The 15,565-nt window shown below is 53.6% G+C and overlaps 6 protein-coding genes across 6 annotated transcripts; 5 read left to right on the top strand and 1 right to left on the bottom strand.

Annotated features, from left to right (window-relative positions):
* Window positions 1-21: 21 nt before the first annotated feature.
* On the bottom strand, window positions 22-2,031 carry HETIRDRAFT_34038 (uncharacterized protein). The gene is made up of 5 exons (XM_009544864.1): window positions 1,394-2,031; window positions 855-1,296; window positions 626-794; window positions 542-564; window positions 22-464 (listed from the first exon to the last, which is right to left on the bottom strand). The coding sequence occupies exons 1-5, from the start codon at window positions 1,969-1,971 to the stop codon at window positions 369-371; spliced, it is 1,308 nt and encodes a 435-aa protein (XP_009543159.1). The 5' UTR covers window positions 1,972-2,031; the 3' UTR covers window positions 22-368.
* A 1,102-nt stretch (window positions 2,032-3,133) lies between these two features.
* HETIRDRAFT_449304 (uncharacterized protein) lies at window positions 3,134-6,246 on the top strand (the record flags this gene model as incomplete). The annotated part of the gene is made up of 8 exons (XM_009545100.1): window positions 3,134-3,397; window positions 3,454-3,486; window positions 3,558-3,753; window positions 3,807-3,959; window positions 4,023-4,196; window positions 4,252-4,276; window positions 4,336-4,908; window positions 4,971-6,246. 8 exons carry the CDS (start codon window positions 3,134-3,136, stop codon window positions 6,244-6,246), a joined length of 2,694 nt encoding a protein of 897 aa, XP_009543395.1.
* Window positions 6,247-8,051: 1,805 nt separating this feature from the next.
* On the top strand, window positions 8,052-8,808 carry HETIRDRAFT_25676 (uncharacterized protein; the record flags this gene model as incomplete). Its single annotated transcript, XM_009544860.1, has 2 exons — window positions 8,052-8,252; window positions 8,425-8,808. Coding segments are annotated over 2 exons (585 nt in total), but the record flags the coding sequence as incomplete, so codon positions are not given.
* Window positions 8,809-9,687: 879 nt separating this feature from the next.
* On the top strand, window positions 9,688-10,810 carry HETIRDRAFT_102315 (uncharacterized protein; the record flags this gene model as incomplete). The annotated part of the gene is made up of 5 exons (XM_009545099.1): window positions 9,688-9,741; window positions 9,792-10,206; window positions 10,301-10,456; window positions 10,507-10,659; window positions 10,716-10,810. 5 exons carry the CDS (start codon window positions 9,688-9,690, stop codon window positions 10,808-10,810), a joined length of 873 nt encoding a protein of 290 aa, XP_009543394.1.
* Window positions 10,811-13,011: 2,201 nt separating this feature from the next.
* Window positions 13,012-13,233, top strand: HETIRDRAFT_312381 (uncharacterized protein; the record flags this gene model as incomplete). Its single annotated transcript, XM_009545098.1, has 1 exon — window positions 13,012-13,233. A coding segment is annotated over one exon (222 nt), but the record flags the coding sequence as incomplete, so codon positions are not given.
* Window positions 13,234-14,597: 1,364 nt separating this feature from the next.
* Window positions 14,598-15,528, top strand: HETIRDRAFT_415389 (uncharacterized protein; the record flags this gene model as incomplete). The annotated part of the gene is made up of 2 exons (XM_009545097.1): window positions 14,598-15,390; window positions 15,458-15,528. The coding sequence occupies 2 exons, from the start codon at window positions 14,598-14,600 to the stop codon at window positions 15,526-15,528; spliced, it is 864 nt and encodes a 287-aa protein (XP_009543392.1).
* Between the last annotated feature and the right edge of the window lie 37 nt (window positions 15,529-15,565).

Below are 15,565 nucleotides of genomic sequence, written 5' to 3'. Positions count from 1 at the left end.
AAATTAACCTAGCGGGTTCGAGACGTGACTTGGGGAGCACTCGGCTTGCCCGAAAAAATAGATAAGGAGCCCGGGAGTGGACTGGTGTGAATCGACCTCGGGGACAGGGAGGATAGGAAACATCGAGGGCTACATGGGGGTAACTACAGACGTACGGCCTTTCGTTATATGGTATAGCAATATCGCGCTACACAGGCCCATCGGCCCAACGTCGAAACAAGTACAATCTTGGCTCACTTTATCCTCCCTCTGAAACCAATACACCCACCACTACACATCGCCTCCCGTGCTCGCCCATATCATTCATGAATACCCGCTACACGGCCAGCACTACTTCAAAGGGAGTGAGAGGTCATTCTGGGTATCGCTCAAGCCACAGGGGCGGCAGAGCTCGCTACAGAGAGGTTAGCGACGCCGCCTACGACTTCATCCGTGTCGACGCCGGACTCGATCAACTTCGTGACCTGCAAGTGGAGAGATGACAATAAAACATTGATACTAGCGCCAAAAAAGCCAGCAGATAAAGGGGAGAGGGACGAACCTTCCCGATCGCTATTGTTCTTCCTATATGATACAAGGTAGGATAAGCTATAGAAAGAGGTGATGATGGCGAATGAAAACGCACCCTCGTCACGCAAAGTAAATCGGCCGAGTTGCGGGTAATCCGCGAAGCGCTCGATACAGACCGGTGCAGCCGTCTCAATCAACGCGACGATACGCTGTCCCCGCTTAGCAAACTGTGGAGGCTTCTTAGACTTGCGCCCGGTCGCCTTATCGAAGTAATGCAAGAGCCCCTGAAAACTAGATCGTGAGTCCCAGAGTCTGGAAACAAAAAAAGAAAGAATGATGCTCACCGCAAGTGCGACCTCTTCTGCGAGCGTATGCACGTGCATGACAGCCGTATACCCCGCACAGATGATATTTTTGTGCTCCAAGATCGCCAGCTGTGCCTCGAACTGCCGCACCGCCCGCACCGGCTTCGCCGGGCTTGTAAGCACGAACCCCGGGCTGATGTCCTCGTCCTCGACGCCCCGTAGCCGCAGCCGCACGTTGTCGCCCGACGCCGCCGCAGGAACCTCCTCCTCGAGCTCATTGTACAGCGTCGCGACCTCGACGGTGTCGCGATTCGGCATGAGCAGGAGCGTGTCGCCCTTGCGGATGTGCCCTGACTCGATCTTGCCCACGACAATTGTACCAAGGTCTTTGTACTTTTCGGATATGGGCATCATGAGAGGTGCATGAAGGTGTCGGTCGACCATGGGCATCTTATCGAGGTGCTCAAGTAGTGAGGGACCACTGCGCGAGGAGCGGGGGGAGAGCATGCGGAAAGTAACGACAACGGGAGGGAGAAGGCGTGAGCGTGAGCAGGGCGGAGAGGCGGATGGGTACGCACTCCCACCACGCGCAGACAGACGACGCAACGCGGTCCTTCAGGTTCGCTCCCGTGTATGCCGACACGGGCATCCAGGTCACGTCCGTCTTGGGATTATAGCCCGCTCCACGTACGAACGGCGTCAGCTTGTCCTTGATCTCGTCAAAGCGCGACTTTTCCCACCCCACAGTGGGATCATCCATCTTGTTGATCACGACGATGATCTTTCCGACGCCAGCAGTCTTGACCAGCATGATGTGCTCGCGCGTCTGACCCCCGCGCTCAAACCCAGTCTCAAATTCTCCTTTGCGGGCGGAGATGACGAGGATGGCGACATCAGCTTGAGCCGCACCAGTGATCATAGAGGGAACATATGTTTTATGGCCAGGCGCGTCAAGGATGGTGTAGCGACGGGTGTCGGTCTCAAAATAAGCGCGTCCGACCTCAACAGTCTTTCCTTTAAGACGCTCTTGTGGTGTCGAGTCGAGGGCCCATGAAAGATACCAAGTCTCACGGCCAGCATCCTTGGCCTCTTTTTCGTATTTTTCCATGGTACGCTTGTCAACGGTGCCAGAGAGGTAAAGAATATTACCCCCCATTGTGCTCTTGCCGGCATCAACATGACCAACAAAGACAATATTTAGATGCTCTTTGACTGTATAAAAGGGTGATTCAGTAGACAGAAAAGAGAGAAGGCGTGAAGCACCGACCGTCGCCAAAAAGATCCTGGAGGACGGCCTCATCCGCAGCGTTCTGAACCTCCTGAGCGATGGCGGCTGTGTCAGTCTTAGCCTTCTCGAGGGTGAAGGTGCGCGATGCGGAAGCGGGGGCGAGTGCGGGGGAGGAGATACCGGATGTCTTAGCAGGTGTAGATGCAGAGGACGAGGCGGTCGCGGCAGGCTTAGAGAGGGCTTTCACAGATGGCACGGGGGTAGAGAATGGCGCTGATGAAGGCGTAGATGGAGCCTGGGATGGAGCTGATGGCGCTTTTGACCCGCCGATGTTGAGAGAGATGGTCGGGGCGGGAGCGGGGGCCTCTGTCTGTTCGGGGCGCTCGACGGGCTTCAGAGGCGGAGACGGTTGTTGGGCGGGCGGGGGGATACGGAAGGCCTTGCCTGGCACGAACTCGAACGCGCCGGCGTTGAGTCTGCTCATCGTCAAAGGTGATGAAGGGGAGGGTGTGGGCGACGAGGAGATCAACGAGATCGGGCAAGAGGGCTCTGCAAAATCCGCAAGGCCGTCAAAGCCGCACGTGATGTCTCTGCCATCCGAAACTTTTCACGACCGTGGACCTCCGTGGACGCGATGATTGCACAAGTAAGTTGACGTCGAAACACAGCATATCGCTTCGACATTAAGCTAGGTTTCCGAGATGGCTCAAGAGGGCGATGGAAAGAGTCAGGTAAGACCCGTATATAATCTTGCGTGCAATGGGCCAACCCGGTCCGATAAGTTGACGAAGAGTCCCTGAAGGCTCTACGATTCTATTACTGACAGGTTGTAACTAACCACATGTCCTACAGTTGCACTACAACAATGTGAGCGTTTCAAATGCTTGGGCGCACTAAGTCGGGCCCTCTGGAATAAGGTGCTAGCGTCTGATCATGGAATAAGCAATAGAACCGAAATTGCCGTATTCTGGAATCTCACACAATTATTATAGTTTCCAAGTAGCGTCGAGCGCTCACTCTGCGTGGCTGTGATCCTACGGTCTGTTCCGTGCACACGGTGGTTCTGTTGTCTTGCCCAACGGCGTCGAACATGACAGATCCGAGTCCTGTATTGCAGTTTCAGGAGATCTGGGCATCGGCGATCACAATATATAATCAAGACACCAAGCGCGACGATCTACAAGAACGCGGGCTGGCGGCAGATTCCCCCGATGCTTCCTTTGTCATCCTCGACAAGGAGATGAACCGATTCAAGGAATATCGGAAGAGGAGAGAAAGAGTCCGACATGCTATTCGGTCGGTTCTGGAACTGGTGAATTTATCATCAGGTGCGATCGAAGATAGTCTTGCGACAGTGAGCATCGTGTCTGCCCAACTCCCTAGACATATACCTGACTTCAACGATATTAGGCATTTCCACCAGCAAAAGTGATTTCTGTCGCTGTTTGTGAATTGCTAAAGGTATATATCTCAGTGCTCATTTGGCATAAATTTCATTACCGTTATCGTTCTAGGCTGCAAAAGACGTCAGTACACACTATGACATGATCATCGACATGTTCGAGAAGCTCAAAGGCTTTATGGGACGTTTGGACGTTTATGTCCAACACGAGATCACCGACAATCTGAAGAGAGTCATTGTCGGCATCCTTGCCCAGGTGCTCGTGGTGCTCGGAGTAGCCACCAAGTGGATGAAGCAAAATCGTCTTGGTAAGAGCTCATATCGCTTATCCGAGGACGTGGCTGATGGGCAAACTTGGTAGTTCAGTGTTGGAAGGTACTCTGCGGGAAGAATACAGAAGTGTCCGATGCGATGGGGACACTGCGGATCTTGACCAGCCAAGAGATTCCTATGGTCACTGCCTTGATATTGGCGACGACAACTACGACTTCCCAGAATATGCAGGCGTCAGAAGGTATGTATTTCTTTTCGGGTAGTCACCATGTGCTATGTCTCATATATATCATTGATGATGTAGACGGCGCGCTCCGAGAAAAGATCCGCTTGTGGCTCAAGCCTCCTGATCCGACCATAAATTATAATACAGCCATAGAAGCGCGACAGGTTGGAACCGGCGCCTGGTTCATACAAAGCCAAGATTTTGTGGACTGGACGACGACACCAGGGTCATTCATGTGGATCTGTGGAATACGTGCGTCCACAAGAACCCGTCCCTTCTTATGGTTTCTCACGAAACACCTATGCAGCTGGCAATGGCAAAACAATTATCTGGTCAGGCTGTTATGAAGCCAGATATTACAGATGTCACTGATACAATTGATATATGGCAGCGCTACAATCATCGAGGCTCTCAAACGACAAGCTGATTCCTCTGTCGCTTTGGCCTACTTCAACTTCAACTTCAATGACTCTAAGAAGCTCGTCTATCGAAATATGCTGCATTCTCTTGTCTTCCAACTCCTTGGACGATGTCCCGGCCCATTGAGAGACCTCTACAAACAGACAGACAACGGCTCACAGCAGCCGACATTAGACGAGCTGCTGGAGGTTCTGAAGAAGAGTATTGACTTCTTCAGCCATGCATTCATCGTTCTTGATGGACTGGACGAGTGCATTGGACCAGAGCGAACAAATGTGCTCAAATTCCTGGCCGAAATACAGAGCTGGAATCTGCAACCTCTTCATATTCTGGCAGCCAGTCGACTGGAGCAGGAAATCAAAGAGAAAATGGAGTCTTTGCCCGGTGCTTGTCATGTAGATCTCCACGGTGCAACGTCGCGTATCGACCAAGACATGCATCGGTTCCTCATAGCTCAACTGGAGAATGATCCTCATCTGAACAAGTGGGAAGCAAAGGAGAAGGTGTCAATCAGAAATGCGCTTGTCGCACGTGCAGACGGCATGTAAGTTCATCCCAAAGCTGGGTGGCACGAAACCAGATGCTGATGGGAAGCCTCGTACAAAGGTTCCAGTGGGTGCGCTGTCAACTGGACAGTCTGCGACACTGTGTCACGAACAACGATCTCAACACTGCTCTGAATACTCTGCCTAGATCGCTGGACGAAACTTATGAACGCATACTGCGGAACATTCCAGACGATCACCAAGAGAAGATCCATCGAATCTTGCAATTCCTCTGTTTCTCGGAACGTCCGATGATGCTCGACGAACTCGCCGAGGTTGTCACAGTAATCATAAATTCTGATGGGACGGCTCATTACGACTCTAGGAACCGCATGCGCGATCCGTCGGATGTGCTCACAATATGTGGCAGCTTGGTCTTTTTGTCATTTCTTGGACCTGATGTCCATGATCTGCGATCCGACAAGTGGCTCCCTGAAATCCCTCCCGATACGCTCGCAGGGAAACTTGTTAGATTATCGCACTTATCTGTTAAGGAATACTTGCGCTCTAGATGGAGTCAAACACCTAAAATGTTCGACTACAACGTCAATGCAGCACACCTAGCCAATAGGGCAATCGCCATGACCTGTATCACTTACTTGATGCGATTCGACACAGACGGGCTGGATGAAAAGAGGATGAAAGAAGATGAGGATGTGGCCTTAGCCTCGTATGCGGCACATTATTGGGTCTCACATTACAAGCAGCAGGGACCGGATGCTGACTTGCCTCTGCAGGGTTTAGCTCAGGAGTTCTTTCATCTCTCTCGACGAAGATATTTTCTGAACTGGATCAGAATGTATGATTTGGATCAAACCTGGAAATCCCCCAAATGGCACCGTGAAGCCAACGTCATCCCTGAACCTCTTTACTACTCAGTTATGGGAGGGCTTCTTGATATCTCAGAATGGCTATTGACGCAAGGCGCCGAGGTAGACGCACAAGGAGGTCGGTACGGCAACGCGCTGCAGGCAGCATCTGCACTTGGTCACGAACCGATCGTACGACTGCTGCTGGATCGAGGTGCTGAAGTCAATGCACAAGGGGGAGCCTACGAGAACCCAGTGCAGGCGGCATCTTATTTTGGACACAAATCCATTCTAAAGCTGCTGTTGGATCGAGGTGCAGACATCAATGCGCAAGGAGGATACTACTCGACTGCACTGCAGGCGGCGTGTGCAGGTGGACACGAATCCATCGTGACACTGCTGTTGGACCAAGGCGCACATGTCAATGCACGAGGACTCTACGAGAGCGCACTGCGGGCGGCATCTTATCATGGTCGTAAAACCATTGTAACGTTGCTGCTGGATCGAGGTGCTGAGGTTGATGCATAAGGAGGGTCGTATGGGAGTCCACTAGATGCGGCATATCGAGGCGCAGAAAATGATACACAGAGGCAAGCAGACAATGCACCACAGGCGGCGTCCCGAGGCAATTACAAAGCCATCGCGGACTCGCTTCCAGAGAATGCTTCAGTTGCAGCAGGCGACACAGCTAGTTTATGAATGTGGAAAATAGAATACCGTGTGTGGATTCTATGATATACTTTGTCAGTCGTCTAGCTGGATGGATTTGTGGATTTCGTCCAATTAGAATTTGATGTCATAGTCGCACAAGGGATAAAGCATTGCCGACTGTCAGAAAACGTTCAGTAGCCGGAAGAGCTAATAAATGTGCATCTGTTGTTTACATAGCTGTCAACGAGACCGAGCGAGCGCGTAAGTGGTCGATAGATTGCATTCCTGCTGTTCTGAGGCAGAACAGTCCCTTCTGGCATTCATGTGGAGCAACATGGTGAATTGCAATGGGGATATTTTGATACCAATTAGAACCAGGCGATGAAGCTGGTCTTGAATGGAGGATGGGGGACATTGGGTATGGATTCAAAAATATGCTGCCGATTGGAAGAATCGATTGCGTTCTTCCAGTGGTTAGGATTCGACGCTGTAAACCCACAAATGATTGATACATGGACAGCACTGGACGTTGTACGGGCAAGGCTCGAAAGTACGTACTCTGTAACAGATCGCAATACTGCCAAACACACGCAGAAATAATCAAGTCCCATCTTGATGTCATAGTCCCCTCGAAGACGTGTTGGCCTTTCAACCGAAGGAGAGTCCTTCCCAGAAGTTGCTCCTGCGATCGGCCTCTGGGTTCCGTCTATAGGATCACACTGGGAGAACATACAGTGGTAGTATACAAATAGATTAAACAGCGAGCGTACCATGTATGCGGTGAGTTCAGATTCTGATGATGATGTTTAGAAACCTTTTTTGGAGCAAGGCGGATCTGGTCAATGGTCATAAGGAGACGATTCTAAATCAATGATCAGGCCTCAGGATTGACCACAGCGCCTCAAGCACTCGTGATTGCCCCGGCATCGCATCGGTAGTTGTCCTGAATGCAAGGACGTGAGTCGCTTCTTCTTTCGTGTGGATGCACCAGTGCTGAGGGGGTCATCTGAGAGTGTAGAGTGAGTAAAGCGAGTAGCCTTGAAGGTTATGCTTTGCGATGGGTGCTCCCCAGACGCAATCTAGACGGGCTCAAGCCTGCAATTTGAAGGTAGTTATTGATGACTGCATCGACAATAACGAGGCCTGTGTAGAACATCAAGCATACGGGCCTCCTTGGATAGCAGAGGTGCGTTTCACAAGCCTATGGCCGAAGTGGTGGTCAGCTCCCTCGGGCACGGCCGGGACCGCTCGTTTGAACGCCCAACTCGCGCCCACGATCGTCCCGGGTTCTCTCGACGACGCCTTTTGCGGTAAGCGCCCAACCCATTCGCGCCGTCAAACCTCCCGACGGTGTCCCTGCTCTCCCCGCACCCGCCCCTTCTCCATCCAAGCTTTCAACCGACTGGGTCGACGTCGACGGTCGACCGCGGCTTTGTCGCTTACATATTGCTGGCTTAGATGATTTCGGTTTAATCGCCGATGTGACTCGACTACGCTCGTATTTAATCCCGCACACGCTTCTCAATGCTCACCTACCCACGCCGCCATAAGACTCGACCTCGCGCGACGCTGCTCGACCCGTTTTCCACGCTCTGACACGTCCGATTCCGTCGGCCCTCGACGCCGTCAAAACCGCACCGGTCCACAACAGTCCTTGACGCGCCCTGCCCCGCACCCACAACATGTCCTCTCCGCCCTCCCGCCTCGCCCGCCTCCCTCCCATTCTCTCCCACTTCCTCGGCTATCGCACGGCGCCACCCCGCCCGCTCCCTGCGTTGCTCGTTTGGGTCTGGTCCTGGATTGGCGCGTTTTGCGGCTTGTCCGTGATCATGGCCGTCTTTGGACAGGCGCGATACTTTCTCGAACGCGACGTCCCACTATTAGTGGCCAGCTATGTGCGTACGCATTTTCTATTTTTGCTATTTTTTTCTCCAATATATCATTCACTATACCTTTCCTAATGTTTCTCCGCCGCCTCCCCCACATTCCCCGCGTTCGCCCCCGGTCCCTCCGCCCTGACTCGACCGCCCAACTGACTAACTAATCCCCAAACAGGGCGCCTCCGCCGTCCTCATCTACGGCGCCCCCGACGCCCCATTCTCCCAGCCCCGCGCCCTCTTCGGCGGCCACTTCATCGGCGCCCTCCTCGGCACCTGCATCGCCAAGCTCTTCCGCCTCCTCCCGCCTGCGCGCTTCGCCCAGCTCCGCTGGCTCGCCGCCGCGCTCTCCTGCGCAACCGCAACCGTCGCGATGCAGATCACGGGCACCACGCACCCGCCCGCCGGCGCGACCGCGCTGCTCCCCAGCGTCGACGACGGCGTCGGCGAGATTGGGTGGTACTTTCTGCCCGTCGTGCTGCTGTCTTCGACGCTCGCGCTTGCGGTTGCGCTGCTCGTGAATAATGTCCAGCGGCGGTACCCCGTGTGGTGGTTCGTGCCGCCTGCGCCGCCGAAGCCCCCTGTGCAGCCGAGCGCGGCGTCGAGCGTGGGCGCGGGGGACGTGGAGGGGACGCGCGTGGGGGACGAGGCAGAGCGGAAAGCGTGATCAATGGGCACGTGCGAAAACGTGATCTCGACCATCGGATCCGCGAGCTGGCGGGTACAGAGCGTGAGTGCGACCAGCACCGGGTGTGAGATGCGGTGTTCGACGAGGGTAGCCAGCCGTTTGTACGTTCACCATGTTGTAGTACCCTCATCTGCTGGTGAGTCAAATGGGCCTGTGCACGCGGCTTGCGACCTTGCCTCTTCGACGTGTGTCGTATCTCGATCGACGATCTATGACCCTCGCATACACCGATGATCTTGCGTCGAACGGTAATATCGGGCAGAGAATAGAGGGAGGGAGGACTCCTGCTTCTATCAAGCCCTTGCTTGAATTGTTGCGCACGCATATATTCCAGCGTTTCGATGTGTCACCAAGCAGAACGACGAGAGCGGGCAAGAGGCGATGGGCCGTCTACAAAATTCGCGGAGCCGTCGCTCAACTTGCACGTGATGTCTCTTCGAACCGGCCGTTTCTTTCTGTGCACGTCATATGTACACTGAAGTTAGACATCACGAATTCACGTACTCTTTCAGACGCCGTATATCAATCAGGTTCAAGATACGAATTAACGGCTTTTTGGATGGTGGAGGACGGCGATAGAGGAGCAAGCTAGGTAAGACTCGCATATCACTTGTAGTCGACGACGATGCGATGAAGAGTCCCAAGCACTAACCACGCACCTGACTCCAGGCTTTTTCGTTTTATCCACAGGAAGATCATGCCTCAATATCTGACTTGACATTGCACTATGATTCACAGTGTGAGCGTCCCGAAATGTTCCAGAACCCCACGATCAGACAAACATCACTCTCAGTGACGAGCATTTGGGTGTCGAAAAGACATTCGCTGGAATCGTTCTATTCTCATATTCGACTCAGATATTCAAGTTCAGAAGTAGCGCTCACTCCTCGTGGTTGTTGGCTTGCGGCCTCCACGTCGTTCCATCTCCCTCTCTGACATTCTCCCCTTACCCTTGTCCCACAAAACACAAACAACACACCAAGCGCGACTATCTTGATCACGGGCTGGAGGCAGATTCCCCTGAGGCCCTTTTCCGAGCACTCGACAAGGAACTGAACAAGTTCAAGCATTATCGGAAGAAGGGCGAAAAAGTTCGCAACGCGATCAAGCCAGTTCTGGAGCTGGTCAATATGTGCTCGGAAATGATAGGACAGAGTTTAGCGACAGCGAGCATTACCTCTGCCCAAATTTACAAGACATGTCTAACTTCGGTGGGACCAGGCATTTCCACCGTCAAAAGCAATTTTTATCGCTATTCGGGCCCTGCTAAAGGTATGTCGGCCGTTATTGATTCGAGAATGAACTCCCATCCTGCCATCGAGCTAGGCTGCAAAGGATATTAGTGCGAACTATGACATGATCATAGAGACGTTCGAAGAGCTGAAGCACTTTACTGGACGGCTGGACATTCTCAACCAAGTAGAGATCTCGAAACCGCTCAAGAAGTTCATCATCGAGATTCTTGCGCAGCTGCTTGTGGTGCTCGGAGTGGCCACAAAGTGGATAAATCAGAATAGTGCTAGTAGGAGCTCACACTGTTCATCTGGAAACGGGGCTGATGGCAGTTTGTAGCCAAATACTTCAAGGCACTCATCGGGCAGAATACGGAATTGTCAGATGCGATGGGGAAATTGCGGATGTTATCGAACCAGGAGGTCCCTACGGTCACTGCCGTGATATCAGCAACGACGACGAGAACTTCTCGAAACGTGCAAGCCATAAGAGGTACGACCTTCCTTGCAGACAATGATATCATATAAAATCGAAAAGCGGTGGTGTAGGCGACGCCCTCCGAGATCAAATCCGCTTGTGGCTCAATCCGCCCGATCCGACCGCGAACTATAACGCAGCTATATATGCACGACCTGGTTTATAGAGGGCCAAAATTTTGTGGACTGGACAACGGCACCGGATTCATTGATGTGGATTCATGGTATTCGTGAGTCTAGGAGCTTCTGTCTGTCTTCGATATCTTCTCATGAGAATGTATTAAGCCGGCAACGGCAAAACAATCGTTTGGTGAGGTTGCATTAGGGCCAGACGTTTCAAACGTCACTGATGCGTCTGTCATATGACAACTCTACAAATCCGCGCGTTCTTCGTCATCACGGCCGTCTTTAGTTAGGCACGCGCGCGCTCCTTTCTTTGTTCCGATTGAATGCATCCACTTCCTTCCTTCCTCCCGCCTCTTCTTACGTCTGAAATCTGCACTCTACCCCCGCGCATGTCTCTTCCAGCACTCGGATTGACCGACCTCGCCTAGGGTGCCTCTGCCGACCTCATTTGTGGCGCTTACGGTGTCTTACTCGCAAAACCTCGGTGTGCTCCTCGGCACCAACATTCCCTATCTCCTCTGCCTCCTCCTGCTTACCCGCGCTGCGTGTAAACAACGCCCAGCGGCGCTGTCCCGTGGTATGGCTCGTGCCGCCTATGCCTGCGCAGCCGGCGCGTGCAGTCGAGCGCGGCATCGAGCGTGAGCACAGGAGATGGGGAGGGGTACCCGCGTGAAGAATGAGGTAGAGCAGAGGTTGTAAGCGCTCACGAAACCAGAAGGCGGACATAGAGGAGCGACGAGACTCGTGCGGATTCGGACCGCGGAACAAAGACAGATGGCGGCCACGTTACGCAGCTGGTTAAACACAGCACCTGTAACCGGACCAAACAACAGTTAAGTACGCTACTTTACTATACCACCATAACTCTCGCCATGCGACCCAACCTCCCTGAGGTAAACACATGCCCCTTGGCGGCTAATGCAGAGCACAGAGTTGGATCATGCTTACATATATTCACACTACTGTAGAGTACATACAGCTACTCGTCTAGACACGCGGCGCGCTGCCACTAGACGTTAATATATGACTTCACACACATACACACGAAACCAGAAGCCGGTCTTGCATCATCCTCAATGACATCAGGATCTGCGGGCGATGGCCTGATGGACGCAGAGTGTGACAGCGACCAGCACCAGGACTAGAGATACGGTGCTTAGCGAGGGTGATAGCTAGTCACAGCCAGGCGCTTGTACCTTATCCATATTATAATAGCCTCGTCTGCCGGTGCGTCGAACGGGCTCGGGCGCGGGACTTGCACGCGTGCAGACGAAATGATGCCTGCGTCCTCGTGCAGTGCCGGATGTTGATCCACGATCCAGGATTCACGTATGCATCGCTATGCATCAGCGATTCTACATTGTACGGGGCAGATGAATAGTGGAACCGATAGGTAGGTGCGGCCCCTCGCTCGATCATGCCGTAGCATTCTGTTCCTAAATCGCTGTCCTCCCCCCATCGCTCGTCTTCATCCACCACGGAGAGAAACTCAAGCCGAGGACGCCTGCGTCGTTGGCCAGGCTGGTTGATCCGCTAGACCCATCCGTCCCATAAGGCCCTGAAAAACCCGCACATGTACAGAGCGTATAGATCCTGAGCAGCACTGTGCGGGACGCTGATCCACAATTCACGCCCCACAGGATACCTCGCCGTGCAGAAACATGGAGCCAGAAACCAAAGTGACGAACGAAGCCGCCGGCTACGACACCGCTTTATATCTCGGACCCGTCCAAGGACTGAGCATGAATATCTGACGTCTGACGCGCATGGAACCAGATATAAAGACCCTCGCTGATCCCTCGCACTCATCCGCGTCCCTCAAAGCCTCAGGGATCCCCCCCTACACACGACCCATGTCGTTACTCACCGGGTCGATCGTCACCACAAGCACGAGCATCGTGCCCTCTGTCGCAGGATCCGCCGCACCGACGGTGGCTCTAGTCCTCTCTCTTCGCTTCCAGAGACTGGGCTTGTGGTTCTGCCGCGGCCTGCTTTCCATCGTACACCTGCTCATTCTCCTCATCGCAGCCATGTACGCACCTTTCCTTATTCTACGCGATTCTGAGAATAAAAGCTGATGAAAGGTGGTCGTTGATGCGGCAGTGTACCCAGAACGCTCCTCCCTCCAAGGCAGAGAGCACACCAACCAGTCGCCTTTCCTGGAAGGGGTCATGAGTTCGTGCCAAGAAAGGCGACAGACTCCCGTTCGCCCTGCCCCGCGCTCAACACCCTCGCGAACCACGGTGATGAGCATGCACCCGCGCTAGGGTCCGAGGGAGGTCGTCGGGAAGCTTTGGGGAGATACCGAACAGCGCTCGACAAGTACCGAAGATGCCGACTTTTACCGAACACGATCGGTCCCTACCCGACCGACGACAAGCCACCGAAGGACGTCCGGCAGCACTTGGGTCAGTTTGCCCACACTTCACGTACTTACCATGACCGCATAGGAGTGTTACGATAAGTGTTTACGAGATCGGAGCCAGTATTCCGTATCGGCCGATGTCCTCCGTGAGTCGGTCGGTCCTTATCGCTTATCTTCCTGACTTCCGCATGGTCGGTCAAACGCGATCTTGCACCATTGCTTGGCCACCCCGGTCGTACGACACCTCTTCTTTATTTTTCATTGGCTCTCCAACGCCTGTTCCTGCTACCTACGCTCGGGCGACGGATCCCGAACGTTCGGGATTTCGACATCACTGATTACCTTTTACCTTATCACCTTCGGAACCCATATGGACATCTCACCTACCTTCCTATCTTCTCTGATCGCTGGGGCTTGGCGCCCATTCAACATCTACTCTCATTTCGGGTTCGATATTTTACTTAGGGGCGCTGTTTACTATAAAAACCTACATACAACTCTGGAATAAACCAGCTTTCGCACCCCACAGTTCAGAGCTCATTCGCACTCGTCTCAACCATCGAAATTGTCTCCATCGACTCCCGAAAACTTGTCATCCTCGTCGTTCGGCCTCATTCGCGTTCGTACTCGTCTCTTCGCTCGTACCCCCATCCTCCCTCGTATATTGTCAGAGTCCCGTGTGGCTCTTGAAGCACGTAGTTGTCGGTCGCGACACTACCTCCTCGTTACCGACCGAATCCCCGACACGACCGACCGAACGTTCGGTCGGTGTTCGGCGCAGTCCCGAAACCGTTCGGGCACTATAATCTCATACTCCCCGTTGCTCCTCAGTACGCCATCAATTTCTAAAGTCATCACTAACAATTCCTTGTGTATTAGATACTAGCTCCAGCACCCCCTTGCATTAGAGGTTGTTTTGGTGTTGTGCTCGGCACTTAGAGCCACCTCTAGCGTATCATTTTGGAGCCCACCGCGAGGGGTTAGTATTCAAAATTACCTCAAGGAATCTACGTCGCTCGTCCCGACCAACAGCGGAGCGCGAAGAACGACAAACAGTTATCGATAGCTTCAATACCCAGGAAACATCTGCCGACCGAAGTTTGTTCGGAGACGCCGATATAGTCCCAGAACACTTATCCCACCATCACTACCTTGATCTCGAATCCTCGCCATCGCTCTCGCCGCCACCCAACTCCACTTTCTTCTTAACCCCACCTTCGTCGCCGAACCGATCGCTACTCCCGCCGATTTCCCCCATCCTTGATCTTGCACTCTTAGAACAATCACCCCCGTCTCCTATCCCATCTCTCCACGACTCCATCTCTCCGTTAATCCCACGCAGCCCCGTCTTCTGGACGCCGACCATCCGACCGACTTCACTAGAACGCTCCTTCGAACCAGCGACTCCATCCCCGATCACCTTAGAAAACAATACCTTCTCCCCCACCTTTGACTTTCTCACTATGGCGACCCCATCCATGCCCGCTCGTGGAGATCGAACGGCCCCGACCTTTGACCCCCATCAACCCCGCGAATTGAGACGATATTTCTCCGATCTGGACTTCCACTTCGTTCGGTCTGCGGTAGTGGACGAACAAGAAAGAAAGAAACACGCTTGCCGATTCCTAGATGTCGACACCTGTGAGCTTTGGGAATCGCTCACCACTTTCACCGACGCCACGAAGACCTTCAAGGAGTTCTGCGAAGAGGTCTACAGGCTATACCCCGGATCGGAGGAAGAACGCAAATGGTCGGTATCGGATATGGACAAGCTAGTCGGCAAAACGAGCAGGGTCGGCATCTTGTCTCTCAGCGAACTCGGCGACTATCATCGGCGATTCCTGGCGATCACGGTATTCCTCCTCAGCAAGGCACGGATCTCGGTCGCCGAACAAGGACGCGCCTTCGCTAGAGGATTCCAACCGGAGCTATGGGCAAGAATCTCTCAACGTCTACAACTCAAGTTCCCCGATCATTTCCCAGACGACCCATACAACCTCCAAGACATCCACGACGCGGCCCGATTCGTCTTGCACGGCACCACGTCCGCCTACAGCACGACCCCTACCGACATCTCTCGAGCAGCCCCCGCCGCGCCGCCCACCAACGCGATCAAGGCCGAAGACCTGGCGACCATGTTCGAACGGCTCACCGACACCTTTGTCAAGGCCATCACAGCTCAGGGGACGACCAGGCCAGCCGATCGACCATCCCGACAGCCAGGACAAGGCGGCGACAACTGCATGTTCTGCGGCAGTCCCGAACACTTCATGCGCGCCTGTCCCGAGGTCACCGAATACATTCGAATCGGAAAATGCAAGAGGAATATCGAAGGGAAGGTGGTATTGTCAAGTGGGGCATTCGTACCGAGAGAAATCACGGGTAGTAACCTGAAGGACCGAGTTGACGAATGGCATCGCAGGAATCCAGG

The sequence above is a fragment of the Heterobasidion irregulare genome, assembly GCF_000320585.1.
Source record: "Heterobasidion irregulare TC 32-1 unplaced genomic scaffold scaffold_03, whole genome shotgun sequence".
In the NCBI taxonomy this organism is placed as follows: domain Eukaryota; kingdom Fungi; phylum Basidiomycota; class Agaricomycetes; order Russulales; family Bondarzewiaceae; genus Heterobasidion; species Heterobasidion irregulare.
Note: the sequence above shows the minus strand (reverse complement) of the source record. Positions and strands in the feature narration are given on the sequence as shown.